Here is a 15,839-nt window from a genome sequence, read left to right on the forward strand (position 1 = left end):
ATATTTGACATCCCAATCTAATCCAAACGTTCTAATTTTTTAATTCGTGTTACTTTGAGAAAAGTTTATTAGCACACCAATTTCTTTTTTGAACTGAACTGCCATGCCAATTAAACATTTTCCTACTGAGAATATTAGCTTTTTCTCTTTATCCCTTGCGACAGGAACCAGCATGTGGTCCTCTCTAATGGCCACTACTTCTTCGTGGTCAATTTTCCATTATACATTTGGATAGCCATCGCTCTCATGCTTTCCACCGTTTCATTCCACTATTCCCAACAAAACTTGGGCACTATAGTCCATTAATTTCTTTTTCATGCGGCTATGCGGTCTCAAACCTTATCATATCCAATGCTTTAAGAGAATAATCAATTCAGAATCTTTTTTTTTTTTAGTCCAAATCTCAACCCTTATCTTATCACATCTCTTGTTTGATCACTTTCAATATATACCAAAGCACATTTTTGAAATTCACACGTAAAATATAAATAAAACTTAAAATTTAATATACAGGTTTGCTACGAAACATACACATTTTAAGTTGTCAAACACGATTCACACAAATTTACAAATTATACACATATGGACTCAATCTTATAATGTCATCTCCTTTATGAGAAAAGAAAAACAAACAAGTCATGACCAATCCTTAAAATAAATATCGAATTAGAATGGTTTTATTTTATTTTATATTACTCTTATTATTATTATTTTGTTTTTGGTATGTAGTGAAACTCTTGGTACGAAAATACCAATAAATGAAGCGTCGAGTAGGTGAAAGTGTCGTTTGTTGAAAAAAAAAAAAAAGTAGGTGAAAGTGAGGGCCCTCCTTAAAAAAAAAAAAAAAAAAGGTGAGGGTCCACTTTTGGAGGCTTGGGATGGTTTATTACCGCGTCATAACGTCTCTTTCTCCAATTTGAGCAAAAATTTGCCTCCTCGTTTCCTGAAATTAATTGTGCTTCTCTTTCCTTCCAACAGAAAATGGTCGAGTCATCTACACCTCAGAAAAAATTAAGCAATAAAGAAGTAAGAATACGCCAAAGAGATAAATTTAAGAGAATTTCTCTTTCTTTCTTATCCCATTCGAAGCTTATTTATAGTTGCATAAACACGTGCATGTGTGTGCAACTGTGTGCATGATGTCAAATTTGATGGAGTATTTGAATGAAAAAGAATAATCCAGTCTTTGAATTCATTACTTTTTACACCTGGGTTTTGCTCAGTTTATCTAATCAGGTGTGTTCATTGACCTTCTCTCTCAGTCTCTTTAATCGTTTTGACCAGGGAGGATTGTATGCAAAAGACGTGATTCTTGTTTTTTTTCCGCCTCTAATTTGATATTGGATGTAATATGTTAATTGGAATGACGAGATTGTTGATGCTTTCGATATTCTTTCTGTTTTATCGTCTGAAGAATCTGAGATTTCTTTGTGTCCATTATGAATGGTTAATGACTGCAGTCGATGGTGTTTGTATAATGGTAGTGTTAGTTGATGGATTACTGTTTTCGAACTTGATGGTAGGAAATGTCGTTTTTTTTATCCAATAAAGTAGATGCTACAGTAAAAAAGTTTGTCTTTTTATGATCCTTTAAAGTGGGAATATTCTGATTACAATGTATCATTTCTCACGGCAACTTGATTCAGCTCTGAGGTGAAATTCAGGGACTTTGACTCTTTCCTTAGCAAAATTGGACTCGCGGCCATCCCCTTTTTTGCTTTACTTGAGTTCTGATTTGGAGATGAGAGCAGTTCTTAGGTCCATCAAGCAATTCAGATCAGCTTCTCGGTACAGAGGAGATACTATCTCTAACGGATTTCCAAAAAGACAGCATTTTTGGGTCAATACGAGTGGAAGGGCAGCCTACAGTCTACACCAATATGCAGATATTCGCAGATGTTATCATCCATCTTACCTGTTCTCTAGAGGTTTGCATGCTGATGCTGCAAGAGTAGCTAATGGAGGTTGATATCTTATTGGTGATTTATGGTTCGCTATTCTGGTGGCATTTTTAATGGACATGAAGTTCTAGTTTTTGTTGTGTATTGGGTCATTTTGGTTCAATTGCAGAAGTAGATAGAGCAGGGCCCCTTGTAGAATACGAGCGAAGAATTGCCTCTGGTGAACTTGTCGATGGAGATATTTGCCAGGTTGGTTAACTGAATTACCACTTTATGATTTAATTCCCTTGAAGGTAATAGAGTGCATAGGATTAGTAGTTTTAAAAAACATAAGGCGAGGATAAACAGGGAAAGGAAAGATACGTTCTTAAGAATAGTAATCTTATTGCTTGTACTCTTGTTAAGTTTGTTGCATCTACACCTTGCTGAGCTACTCTCCTTTCAAAAGATTTTTTCTCGTTAGCTTGTAACAATAATGGCAAACTAGTACTGATATCTTAGCTTGCTGATATCATGTGTAAATGTGCTGGATTATTTAGACGTACTGGCTCCAGATAATTTTAACAATTAAGTAGATGTTAGGTAAAAATTTTGCTACTTGTATTTCTCTTTCCTCATAGATATTAAGGATTGCTTTCAAAAGAGAATAGATTTTAAAAGAAATAAATTTTGGATGATGTTAAGCAAATCATTTCTGTGCCATGCGAGAAGTGTATGGTCAGAGTCTTCTATCTTGTCTTTTAAAAGTCAAGCACCTTTTGAAAATGAATTTGTAGTTAGGCACTTTGAGAGAACTTCAAAGGCTCTACGACCAGTTGGTTCAAAATGCTGATGCTTGCCAACTTGATCGGTATGCGGCATCTAAGAAAGCAGGAAGGTAAAGTTTATTGAACTTTCTACCATCTGTCATGAGTAATACTTGTAGCTTTGTCCTTTCATACAGTTTGTTATAAAAGACTTTCAAGTCAAGTTTTCATATAATTCATTCTTCAAGTTACTTTGACCATTTTATGAATCTTTGGTCTATTTCAGGAGTAGGTGGTTGTGGTCACGTTTCATACCTCAGTCTTCTTATTCACCAGTGAAAGGGCTTTATCTTTATGGAGGAGTTGGCACTGGAAAAACTATGTTGATGGACCTGTTTTTTGAGCAATTGTAAGCAAAAGGCCAAATTTTATTTTGGGATGATAAATGCAATACCACTTATTGGTCTGTTGCAACACATATATGATTACCACTCAATGGTTGAATTACTTTCAGGCCTTCCAGTTGGAGGAAGAAAAGAATCCATTTTCACGACTTCATGCTGAACGTTCATAGCCACTTGCAAGTATGAATCTTTCCTATTTTTCTAACTATCAGAATTTTTATAGGTCCATTGTCAAGATTACTGTGCGAAACTTAAAGTTACTTTCTGAATTGACTGAAAGTAGTTTGATGTTCAATTGAAGGCATTGATGACTTTTTCAGTTACTCCATTATCCTTCTAATAACTGATACATTGTCGGCTCACACACCTAATATTCTTCCCATCCACTACTTTCTCTCAGTTCAAATGTTAAGCGATTTCCATAGGTATTTAGTTCTTTTCATAGTGGCTATGAGTTGATTTTAAGGGCTTGAACATTTCTGATGTAAGATTGGGTTCAACTAACAATTGATTGCATCTTTCTCTTTGACAACATCTTTTGTTGTGTTTTTTTATAGCTTAGCTATCAACACAATCTCTTAAGGAATAGAATGTAATCATCTTCTTTCAACTGCCCATTGTTGCAGAAGCACAAAGGTGTTGCAGATCCCTTAGAAGTTGTTGCTGGAGAAGTATCAGATGAATCAATTCTGTTATGTCTTGATGAATTCATGGTATATTTATTTAGCAAGTTAGCACTATATTCTACTTACTATTGTTATGTATGAGAAATTTGTGTTGCGCTGCAGAAAATTTTATTTCCTAGATGTTGTGATTGAGTTGTGAAGGCTAATGATGGAGCCTGTACAAAATTCTCCTCCAATCTATTGCTACTTTTTGATTCTCTTGCTGATTTTCTTTTGCAGGTTACTGATGTTGCTGATGCATTGATACTAAATCGTTTATTTAGGCATCTGTTCTGTAATGGGGCTGTAAGTACTTTAGATTTTCTTTTTAATGCATTTAATTCCCATGAGTTATTTAGACTCAGCATGAAAGTAATTCTTTGTATTTGATTGTTGATGCAAATGGTTACAGGTCCTTGTTTCTACATCAAACCGTGCTCCTGATAAACTTTATGAGGGTGGACTGCAAAGGGATCTTTTTCTGCCATTTATAGATATACTAAAGGTCTGCATTCTTGAATATAAGCTATACCAATATTATTTTTGCAAATTTTACTTTCATGGAGTTTGAACCTAACTAATCGCATCTCCTGGAGATCTGAATTATTTGTTTTATCTCTGTGATCTCATACTTTTGGGAAAAGCCCTGAACTTTGAATTCATTTTTCTCTCTCGGCATTTTCAATTTTATGTTTTTATTACAGCTACTTTCTCTTTCGTGCTGTCTTAAACTGGTTATTTTGTGGCAGGAAAGATGCGTGGTTCATGAAATTGGGTCATCAATCGACTACCGTAAGATGACTTCGGTGATGTTACAGTCTCCTTCTTCATATTCATTAAGAATTTCATTTTTTGAGTACTTTGTTAATTGTTTCTGTTTACAAAGGATACAACAATGCCATTGTCACCATATAGACAGTTGTTTGACCACATTTTTTCCCCTGTAATGCAGGCACAGCAAGGCTTCTATTTCGTGGGGAAGAACTTATCAAGCCTAGTTAACCAGAAGTTTTTCCAGTTGATTGGAGAATATAGAGCTGTTCCTCAAGAGGTGGAAGTAGTTATGGGAAGGACATTACGAGTATGTACACTGCTTTGGATTTGTATTCAACTTGGTGTGGTGTATGAGCTCTATTCTCTACATAATCTGTAGGCATTTCTTTATCTGCTTGACTTTTCAGGTTCCACTCGGTGCTAATGGTTGTGCTTACTTCCCATTCGAGGAACTCTGTGATAGACCACTTGGTGCAGCAGATTATTTTGGATTATTCAGTAAGCCAGTCTGCTCTCTCTCTCTCTCTGAACTTGCTGTTGTTAATGGTACCTTACCTCTTTAACCAACTGCAGTTACTGACAAAAGTTTTTCCCTTTTGGTATAACTAAAAGACTCTCATGTTGGTTTGATATTCTTCTGCAGCATCATGATTCTCCATTTGCTGATGGCTTTTTCTGGCTATTTATTACTTTTATGCAGACATTCACAAACATATTTATTTTGAATAGCTCTTAATCAATTCAATCTCTGTTTACAGAGAAATTTCACACACTAGCTTTGGAAGGTGTGCCACGTCTTGGTCTCCACAACAGGACTGCGGCATATCGGTTTGTCACTTTGGTTGATGTTAGTCCTTTTCCTGGAAAAAATCTATTTAATTTGATTACCTGGACAAGTGCCTCTGCTCTGTTGCCTCTATCTTTTCAAAACCCTTGATTCTATTCCTCCAGAGCAGACTACATTATGACTAGCGGCTGCTAGCCTAAAGAAAATACTTTTCACACTAGATTTCTGGACATCTCATGTTGCAGATTACTCTGTTATAGAATTGAAGGAACAAAAATGCTGACGCCCTGTTGTTTTAATAGGTTATGTATGAGAATAGAGCTAGACTGTTATGTACAGCTGATGCAACTCCTATTCAACTTTTTGAAAAGATAGTCACAATTGCTGATGCTCAGCAAATTTCTCCAAGAACATCTTCTAGATCAAGGAAAAATGACGATTCTGACATTTGTGTGGACAATGAATTGGGTTTTGCAAAAGATCGCACCATTAGCAGGTACATCACTTTGTCATGAATCTGTCTACTTGCCACTATGCTTCTGATGTTTCCTCATACCAAGCAAATAATACGGTTTTTGACTTGGCTTATTACACATCTCCAAGGTTATGAATAATGGCATTTATCATTTTCATGCACTCTATGTCATTTTAGTGCCAAGGATATGCCTTTCATATTCTTGCAATTTCCGATATTTTGTTGTTCCACCGAGTTGAGTAAAATGATCATCTTTAATGTTCTTCTGGTGTCCAACTTGTGCAAGTATTCGTTTTATCTTGTCTCAATTTTGTCTTTGCCTCCACACTCAGTTCTTTTCTTTTCCCTATCTGATTTTGGTAGGATCTTGGAACATCATTCTGACGTCTGATTCTGATGTTAGGTTGACAGAGATGAACAGCAGGGAGTACTTAGAGCAGCATGCTGCAATGTTGGCACAAAAGCAGCAGTCATATGAAGAGTGCAGTAAAAATGCTTTACATCCTCAATAGTACCAAGAAATTTTTTCCAACATTGTCCTATCCTGGAACACGGCTGTTATCTGTAAGATGTAGATATTACATCTTCTTGTTTAGAGAAATTTGGGGTCGTTTTCCATGGTTCCCGAGATAGAAGTACAATTTTCAGCCGATAATCACTAGTTGGATTGTAAAAAAATTATTACCACATTGTGAATCCTGTATTGAAAAGCTATAGCTACATTATGTATTGAGAGAAGCATTTGTTTTCAGACCCTGGAATAAACGAGTAGCCTATCATCCTATACTTTTTGCTCCCAAAAGGGGGAAAAAGGGAGAAAAAAAAACTGGGATTCTATGTAATTTCCTATTATGGTGGCTGATGAGATTGCTGAGATGCATGTAGACCCAGTTAATATCAAATCTAAGTGTCTTTTAAACTAGCTTTCTTTATCCTTTAGAAGTCCAAGGATTAAGGAGAGCTTTTGTTGAAGATCTTGCTTGATCAAGAAAGATTCTGATCAGATAATGTGGAAGCTGCTCATATTACCGGCTCTCCTGGAGTATCACTCAACATGCTCAAAGATACTTCTGTCCAACACGGTGTTTCTAGTGCAGGATTGATTGGTTGGATAAATGGTATTCTGTTCAGCAAATTTGCCTAATTTGCAATAGGAGAGGCTTAATTAGTTAAAAAGAAGAAGAAGCTACGTATCTTCATAAGTAACATTAATTCAGTTCAAGTGTTGAGCATATTGCCTTTGCAATAACAGATGTAAAACATGTTCTCAAGTTCCTTCCAAGTACTTTCGTGCAGAAAAGTTATCAATGCCAAGATTAAATTAAGAAGAGAAAAGAAAAGAAAAGTCAGGCTGGATTTTTCCATTTTCTAGGTTCTGTTATTACTTACTTGTGCTATTGTGCCCAAGGTATCATTTTTTCCTTAGCGAAGAGGGCAGTCCAATCGCCCCCGCAGGTAGTCCGATTGATTTCGTAATCTGATAGTTACCAGTAGGTCCTGTAATTGACGCTCGGGTGTTACCTCGTTGTGTATCTTTGCGGCAAGGCTCTACGCAGTATTAAGGGATTAGTTTGATCGAAAAGCTGACATACCCCTAAGTGAAGGGAGGGGAAAAAAAAAGAAAAGAGGGCAGTCCAATCTTTGATTGCTACCTGGTGCGTTCTGACTTTGAAAGCATTTCTTCTCGGGAGTGGAGGTTGAAGCTGCATCTCAATACAATCGGATCAAGTGCACGAAATCTTCCACCATTTCTTTTAAGTCTCAAATCTCAAAGATTTTTATTTAACCTAATATCTTAGAGCTTTTATTGAAGAGTAGACAAAGCTGATAACGAGCTACACTAATGTACAATTTAATCACAAAACTTTTTGGTTTAAGCTTTAGGTTACACTAATCTCCCATTTGTCCTAACTCTGCCAACTTGAAATTACTATCAAATTCCAAAGGTATTCATAAAAAAAATTAAAGATAAAAGTTTTAATAATAGCAAAATTTTGAGACTGAACTTTGAAGGGGGAAGGGGGAAGGGGGATGGAGGAGACACGCCCCCTAAATTCTGGAAATTCATGTTTTGTTCTCTTAAAATTTCGAGAATTTTCAATATCTCTTTTATATATTTAGCTATTCGGCACCCCAAAAATTTTTTTAAAAAATTTCTCTTTATTGTTAGTTGCTTGCATAAAGCTGTGCACATCTTTTAGTTAATTTTCGAGGCTACAAATGAATCAAAGAGCAAATAAATTGAGGAATGTGATGTTGGAGGTTCGTTGAACTCACTCGAGCTATAAACACACATATCCCTTTCTAATTTTTTATATTTAACGATTGAATGGTTGATCTTTTGCATGCCTGATCACCACGCTTTTTGGGAAGCTTTTGAATGCGTGGTTCTTCCCGGTTAAAACAATGCCTACACGTATATTTGCGGACAACTTCTACATGTCACGTCTTCAAGCCCAAGGCAACACTGTTGCCAATTCAAGTGATCAAATTTTCTCTCCTTTCTCTTTTCGTCTATTGGTGAAAACAATTTCTCATCGATAGACTTCAATTTTCTGGAGTTAAATACCAGAAAATGTGCAAAAAAATTCTTTTTTAAATTATTTTATTAGTTAGGAAAAATCAGTACAACATAGCTAGGTCATTGATTCGAGAGCCGGGCTTTCTGATTGTTGTCATACCACAGTTCCAAGCATCTTCGAAGATAAATTCTAGTAGTCATTCATGAATTACACGAGAATCAGACAGTACAATGTTAAATTTCAGAGATCTTCTTGATTCTACATTCTGAGCAGCAAAGGTAGACAATTCGATCAGTCCGAACCATAAAATGTTCAAAAATAAAATTTAAGGACTAAAGTGGGATGGGTTTCATACAATAGGGGTTGATGTCCAAAAATAAAATTCAAGAACTAATGTAGAAGGGCTTTTATTGTTTAAGGGTCCCAAGATAAGTATACAAAATATAGAAGGTGGGCTAACATGAATTATATGCATTATTATTTACCCTTTGAATTCAAAAAAACTTCAGCAAAGAAAATTTACTTTAACAAATAATTATAGGGCTCACCTCTTATCTTATAATGTGCCCTTAGGACAAATATTAGAAAAATCCATTTACAGAAACTCACGTTTAACTTTGTTAATTTCTAGACAGTCTTTTTCGTTTCATAACTCTTCAAAAAAAAAAATTTTTCGAACCATTCGTGGTATCTCACATTAGCCAGATTTCTGTAATTCCTGTCCATATAAAAACGAATAAACGGATTGAAGCATATTACGGTTTGCCATTTTATTATCATTTCATGAATTAAGTGGACAATGTTTAGCTTGAAATCAGGTCCTCTGCATAAACAGTACTAAGTTGTCGTGGGAAGGAAGAAGATCTTGTTGGATAATGGAAAAGCAATTTCAATTGTCGTGTCTAGTATATTGCATTTGTTTCTTTTGCATCTAGTCCTTACCATTTCCTTCCCGGTAGTTGTTGAACTTTCCTACAAGTTTGAGTTTCCCTTTTTTTCTATTGCAAGGTTTTCTATCTTATTGTAGCAAAATCAGATCCATCTTGCTGTCCTGCTCTAACGAGTAGGATAACTTCACATTAGAGTTATCTGCATGTCCATTGTTACTGCTATATGCAAAGACAAGTGAAGACAAAATTACAGGATTTTCAACAAAACCCTTGTAATTTTCTTCTTGGCTCCACTACATTACAGATTCAAACATGCATGCGCATGAAATCCCTATTTAAGCACCCGTTGCAAACCATTATCGATCACAGCAGTTAACCAAAAAAATAATAATAATAAAAGAAAAAAAGAATAGATGGCTTTTCTTCCGAAAATGATTGGAGCAGCAATGCCAGTAGTTATGGCAATACTCGTACTTGGGCTATGCTGCTGCTCATCTGCTGTGCATGCTATTCCAAATATGACTCGTTGAAATACTACCAATGCAACCCGGTGGCATGCCAGGACTTCTATTACGGGCGAAGTGTAGATTATGTCCTTAGAACGCTACCAACAACGGCGGCTGCAACTCCGGGGCTACAATCTGTACTCTCAATCTCCTTTTACCAATATGCCTATAGCTTTTGGCCACTGGACTTGTAGCTTGTCTCTATCGCGTTCGGATTGTGCCAGTTGCATCCAATCTGCTTATATGATCAAATCACAAGTTTGTGCAATAATGCTAATATCGGGGCTGAGGTGTACCTTGTTGATTGTACTATCAGGTACGAGAATTATCAATTTACACAGAGAATAATCTGATTGATGGAAGGGATGAGAACCAACATTGGTAGATACCATTTGGGGATCCAATTATTCAACATTTGCAAGACAGTTTTCCGAATTTTCACCCCTCCTTTTCCCGTCTTGAGTGCAATCTGTACTCAAGAAGTTGGTGATGCATGTTTCATTGTATCTTTGATTGTTGATTTCCTAATAAATAAATGTTATTTTGATTGGTTCATGGTGTCTAGTTATGCGTTGTTTTTAATCTATTTTAGTATAATAACTTCATCTTGGCTTCTTCTTATTAGTAGGCTTTTTGTAAGAATTTGCTTTTATCTAATTTTGTTAACTTCAAATCCATCTGGGCATCTCCTAATTAATAGCTTCTTTACAAGAGTTTTTTTTTTTTTTTTTTCTCAAATAACGTCTACGTTTGTATAGCAGACAATTTAGTTATTATTATGAATTAGCAAGAAACATGATGACAAGCATGCACGAAATCTCTATTTAGGGGATTATCAAGAATCCTAGCCCTGCAATATATACTAGCCCTGCAAAATTGCTTTTCAAGTAAAAAAAGAACCTAAAAAAGGAAAAGAAAATTCTAAGATTTTGCCATTCTAACATCGTTTTTATCAAGCTGGATAATATAATTTAATTAGAATTGAACTTTTAAAATAGGACGTTTGTACAGGGAACAATGCATATTAGAAGTTGTAATTTGTTATAAATATCAATCCCTCCATATTTTGAATCAAAGGAGAGGGTCTGTTAGTGTGAATCAAGTTTGGAAAACCCTAAGCTTTTCAATCCCATTACTTAATGTCAAGTAGCTATAATGTTTATACATTAATCACAAACCTCTTAAAACCATTAACCAAAAGAAAAACTATAATTTGATTCAAGAATTTTTCACAACTACTAGATCAACCATGTGCTATTTAAAGAGAAACATGTAATTCATGTAAGCATTAAAACACTGACTTAATCAATAAAACCGTAGCATGAACATAACGGATGACACACATTACAACACACCACATACTACTTCCACATGCAAGAAAATTGAACCAAAATAAAGCGCAAAATATACAATAGAATAACATCACATTCTAACCAAAAAAATGAAGCCATGCATTCTCAAGTTCTAACATTTTTTTTCCATATTAATCAACGTGGTTTAGTTATGAGTTTGTCAAAAGGGAAAAAAAAAGATTAGAAGGAAGAAAATACCTGCTTTTTTTCATTTTCTTAAAAAAAAAAGCTAATGTTTTCTCTGAAATTACACACCCCTCATGTTGCTCTTTTGACATTTAGTTTTTATTTCTCAACTTTTAAGAAACAGCTACTTCTAAAGAATTACAAAAAAAAAGAAAAGAAAAAACTTACAAGCTTTCAGCAATGTTGTGATTGTGATAGATCACAAGAAAAGAAATCTACAGTTCGATTATCACCTGACGGCTCATTCAAAAAGTAAATGAGAATTTAGGCACAAATCAAATATTAGTTCTTTTTATCCCATTGGCTTGAAAAATATGCTACAAAGGCATAATTCGACGGACCAAGCATTGCTAAAATGCCATGGAAAATGTATTTAGAATGTGGACATGATTCCCGACGTTTGAAGCACCTCACAGCCACTAAATATTGCTTTTGAGTTTGCTGTAAGCCTATAACTAGACTGCAAAAATATTTCAATTTCAAGTATCAAAAGCAATATTACTAGGATTTAAAAATATTTAATTAAGATATATATCCTATTAGACCCTTGTTTCTTTTCTTACAAATGACTGATGTATTCAATTTTTTTTTTCCTAACTAGTGTCCTAGATGTTTGTCAAAGGACATTGAACACTAGTTTTATAGCATCAAATGGTTGTCAACACTGTTGCCTCGATTGATAACTACAACTACGAATCACTTTTTTATAAAAAATTGTGTATGCTCGAATTGTTTTGCTCATGTTAGGATCATGTTGGTGGGTAATGTGTAAGAGAGTAATTACCCATATAACTTGAACTATATATAAGTTCTTGAAATATACCTTGACTTATGATGGTGATTAGAGTCGAAATCACCCAAACTTTTTTGTACAAAAAAAAAAGGTTAATGTGTGTCATGCGTTGAATGTTTTGCTTTGCTTTTGCATAAAGAAAACTGATCACTCTCAATCATCGTGATTTATAAGATTAATTCAAAAAAAAAAAAAGATTAATGCCAACAAATAAAAATTTAAGGCGATAATAATTATTTCCTTTTTGGCACATAAATTTGAATATGAAAAAAACTATAATGTTGGGACATTAAATTGACTAAATTGGGAGAAAAATAACTTTTTTTTTTCCTTCTTTATTTCTTTGGGCAAGTAAATAAAAAGTGAACGTTTTAACAAGAAACACGTAGCCATGACACACAGGTTCTCTCCGTCTCACACCTATTGCATATTCCAGTGCCATTCATTCTGGGCCATTGAGACTCCGGCCACCGTTTTCCCTGGTAATTAATCTTCCACTTTACACGTTCTTGTTTTTTAACGATCCTATAACTTGTCTAAGCAAATTCCAGTGCATGTAAAAATGATTAAAACGAATTATTCTTAGATTCTGGATAATGGATTATAGTACATATGAATAGGATTATAAATGATTGTGACATTTGTTGTTGATTAATATGGAAAAAAAATGTTAGAACTTGAGAATGCATGGCTTCATTTTTTTGGTTAGAATGTGATGTTATTCTATTGTATATTTTGCGCTTTATTTTGGTTCAATTTTCTTGCATGTGGAAGTAGTATGTGGTGTGTTGTAATGTGTGTCATCCGTTATGTTCATGCTACGGTTTTATTGATTAAGTCAGTGTTTTAATGCTTACATGAATTACATGTTTCTCTTTAAATAGCACATGGTTGATCTAGTAGTTGTGAAAAATTCTTGAATCAAATTATAGTTTTTCTTTTGGTTAATGGTTTTAAGAGGTTTGTGATTAATGTATAAACATTATAGCTACTTGACATTAAGTAATGGGATTGAAAAGCTTAGGGTTTTCCAAACTTGATTCACACTAACAGACCCTCTCCTTTGGAAAAGCCTCAACGTATATATATGTGTGTGCGCGCGCATGCATGCATGTACATGTATATATATATGTATGTGTGTGTATATGTTTGTATATATTGGTGTTTTTGCGGTTGCAACAACCGGTTCAGTGTACATCATTTCAGTTCCATGGTTGAGGGAGAGGGATTGAATATTTCCTTCTTTTGTTTCCCATTCTCAAGGGCTTTCCTAGTTGTTAGTGCTTTTCTGGTCTGTTTGATCAATCATGCACCTTTTTATCTAACTGGAATCAGTTTTTTATTTGTTGAAATTTTTTTATCTGAAGGAAGTTCATGCACCTCAAGGTTTCGCTACTATCTGAGCTCTTTAATTTACTTGTTTGATTTACCATCACATCATTGATCCTTCCCGATGAGTCTTTTTCTTTGCGATTTTGTTTTTTCTTGACATGATAATTATATGCTTCTTGGAGAATGTTTCTTTTTATTGTAAATGCTACAATAGAGTCTTAAAATATGGAAAGTTTATGTAGCCATTGCAAATTTTAATTACTTTTGTCTCACAAAGGATATTCTTTTTGAGTTTGGCAAGAGTTTGATGTGGAATTTGAAACATGGGGTCGGTGGGCAGAATTGTATATATGATGGAGTTAGAAAATGTAGACTAAAGCAGGAGTGTTTTGGACTACGTTTATTACAATTTTGAAATTTGGGTTAATTGTAGCAAAACCAACTGAAACTGTTAATTGTAAGAAAGTTGCTACAAATGAAATTAAGTAGACAATGTTTTGAACAAACCGAAGCAAAATAGATAATTTTAAATTGGGATGAAGCGGCAGAAGAAGCAATAAAGTGATTATACATGTAAATTATGAAAACTTTAAGCCTGAGGATGGATTTTATGTGACTTTCTAAGAGGTTTCTTATATTAGCCCAGGAATCTTTACAATGGGTGCAAAATGTTCTTCTTGACCTCTTTATTAAGAAATGCTTTGTTTGTGGTAAGAAACCCTGATAGGGAAACTTTAGAAAAATCTTAACCAAGGTGATATTCTATTGGCACATATACAAGCTGTTTTCAAATCTTCAAGAAGCTTATCAGGAAAGTGAAAGTCAAGAATCTCAAAAAAAGTTTTAACTAGTGAAGCTCTAAAACGAAGGCAAATGGAAAATCTGCTTAGATTTTTTGGCTATTAGCATTTCTTAACCTGTCAATTTATAATTGTCTGGTGTTGGTTATCCAGCAGGCAAACCTCTATCTTTTCATTTTGGTTGCTGTAGTACCATAATTCATCAAATGGAGTATTCCTAGACATGTCCTGAACTTTCTGTTGAAGTGTTAATCTGATCTCAAAAGCTGGCAAAATTTCTTTAACAAAATTACTTATAATTGTTTTCATTTTGGTTGTTTATGAGTGACATGATGGTTAATTAACAAGTGTATGTCTTGATAGAGCTAGGCTTTTCTGTCAAAATCAAGAGCAGGTAGTAATAACAAAATCTGATCCACATTAGATGAACTTGCTTTTTTGTTGTATCTGTAGTTAGAGGAGGCGTAGTTTACTTTAGATCCGAAAAGACTATGCTCTTGTTGGCTTTACATTAGAATTTCCATCATCCTAAGCAATGTGAAGGTAACTCCAGAGTCCTTTAAGGACACTGGATGAAGTTTGAAGGAACCTTACCTATGCTTTTTTGGTTCATGATTCTTGGGAGAATTTTACCAGAGAGTTCAGTGGTACAACTACATTGATGGTCATATCTGACTCCTGATGGTTTCAGATTTTTGTTCAATTTTCAATGTCCACTTCTCCGAGATATTTAGTCGACATCCTTGTGATGAAAAAAAAAAAAAGATACTTAGTCGACACAAAGTGAAAGGAAAATTACAAAAGAGAATACAGTTCAGCCTGTTCATATCAAGATTAGAAGTTCTAGAGATGCGTATGAAGTTTTACCTGATTAATCTCTGAGATTACTTAAATTGAGGTTAATTTTCTTTCAAAGATGATGTGTGGCAAGGGAACCTTCTTAGATGTAGGTAGTGTTAGGGCTCTGGAAATAAAAAGTCCTGAAGAATAAAAACATCCCTCTTATGAATATAAAGATATTCTCTTTTTTCCTCCTTTTTTTGGTTTGCTTTTGGCAGCTTAATTGATCATGGTCCTTCCAACTAAACAAAAGAAGAAGCAATGACAATATGAATATCACTGTGTGCATAAATTACATTGGGTTTTCTGTGCTGATGTCTTTCATTTAGTTGTAATAGGATCTGATTATCAGCAACTTTAGAAGTTCTTGCTGTAGCTGCAATTTCTTTAAGTTAATCCAGGGCATTGTAAAGTTGAATGATTCAGCAGGTTACCGAAGTTGGTAAATACTGATATAACCAGTACATTGGGGATTCTGAGTTTGCCTTTCTAGGTAATAGTCAATCAGAAAGAGTTTTTACAGAAATCATTATACATTAACTTTTGCTGCCACATCTGAGATTTCCAAGTTTTCTTTTTTTGTTCTCATTTTCTTTTATAGCTGCTGGATGGTTGATTATATTCACATTGTATTAATCCCGAACCATCTGGAGTTATGTTTTATTATCTTTAATACTGTTTATTGCCTAGTCTAAAATACGCATCAGCCTGTCAAACATTTTTTATTAAAATTTCCAGCAATAATTATTTGAGGATTATTAGATATTATAACAGTCAACATTTTTTATTATCGTTCATATTTTTAAAATATATTGATCTTAGTTGAGAACTCACTCAGTTGGGATATCAATTCCCTGATGATAACA

At 34.4% G+C, this 15,839-nt stretch overlaps 1 protein-coding gene across 4 annotated transcripts; it reads left to right on the forward strand.

Moving 5' to 3' along the window:
- Positions 1-1,050: 1,050 nt before the first annotated feature.
- LOC113776276 (AFG1-like ATPase) lies at positions 1,051-6,628 on the forward strand. Of its 4 annotated transcripts, none has more exons than XM_027321397.1 (15): positions 1,051-1,236; positions 1,647-1,964; positions 2,071-2,150; positions 2,678-2,778; positions 2,934-3,056; positions 3,162-3,231; positions 3,678-3,764; positions 3,957-4,022; positions 4,129-4,221; positions 4,466-4,522; positions 4,669-4,797; positions 4,898-4,988; positions 5,249-5,337; positions 5,580-5,773; positions 6,156-6,628. In XM_027321397.1, the coding sequence occupies exons 2-15, from the start codon at positions 1,742-1,744 to the stop codon at positions 6,262-6,264; spliced, it is 1,512 nt and encodes a 503-aa protein (XP_027177198.1). In that variant the 5' UTR covers positions 1,051-1,236; positions 1,647-1,741; the 3' UTR covers positions 6,265-6,628. The 4 variants fall into 4 exon arrangements, with proteins under 4 accessions (XP_027177198.1, XP_027177199.1, XP_027177201.1 ...); XM_027321398.1 differs by having other exon boundaries at positions 1,665-1,964; XM_027321399.1 differs by lacking the exons at positions 1,051-1,236; positions 2,678-2,778 and having other exon boundaries at positions 1,877-1,964.
- Positions 6,629-15,839: the final 9,211 nt, after the last annotated feature.

Source organism: Coffea eugenioides, chromosome 6 (assembly GCF_003713205.1).
Source record: "Coffea eugenioides isolate CCC68of chromosome 6, Ceug_1.0, whole genome shotgun sequence".
NCBI lineage: Eukaryota > Viridiplantae > Streptophyta > Magnoliopsida > Gentianales > Rubiaceae > Coffea > Coffea eugenioides.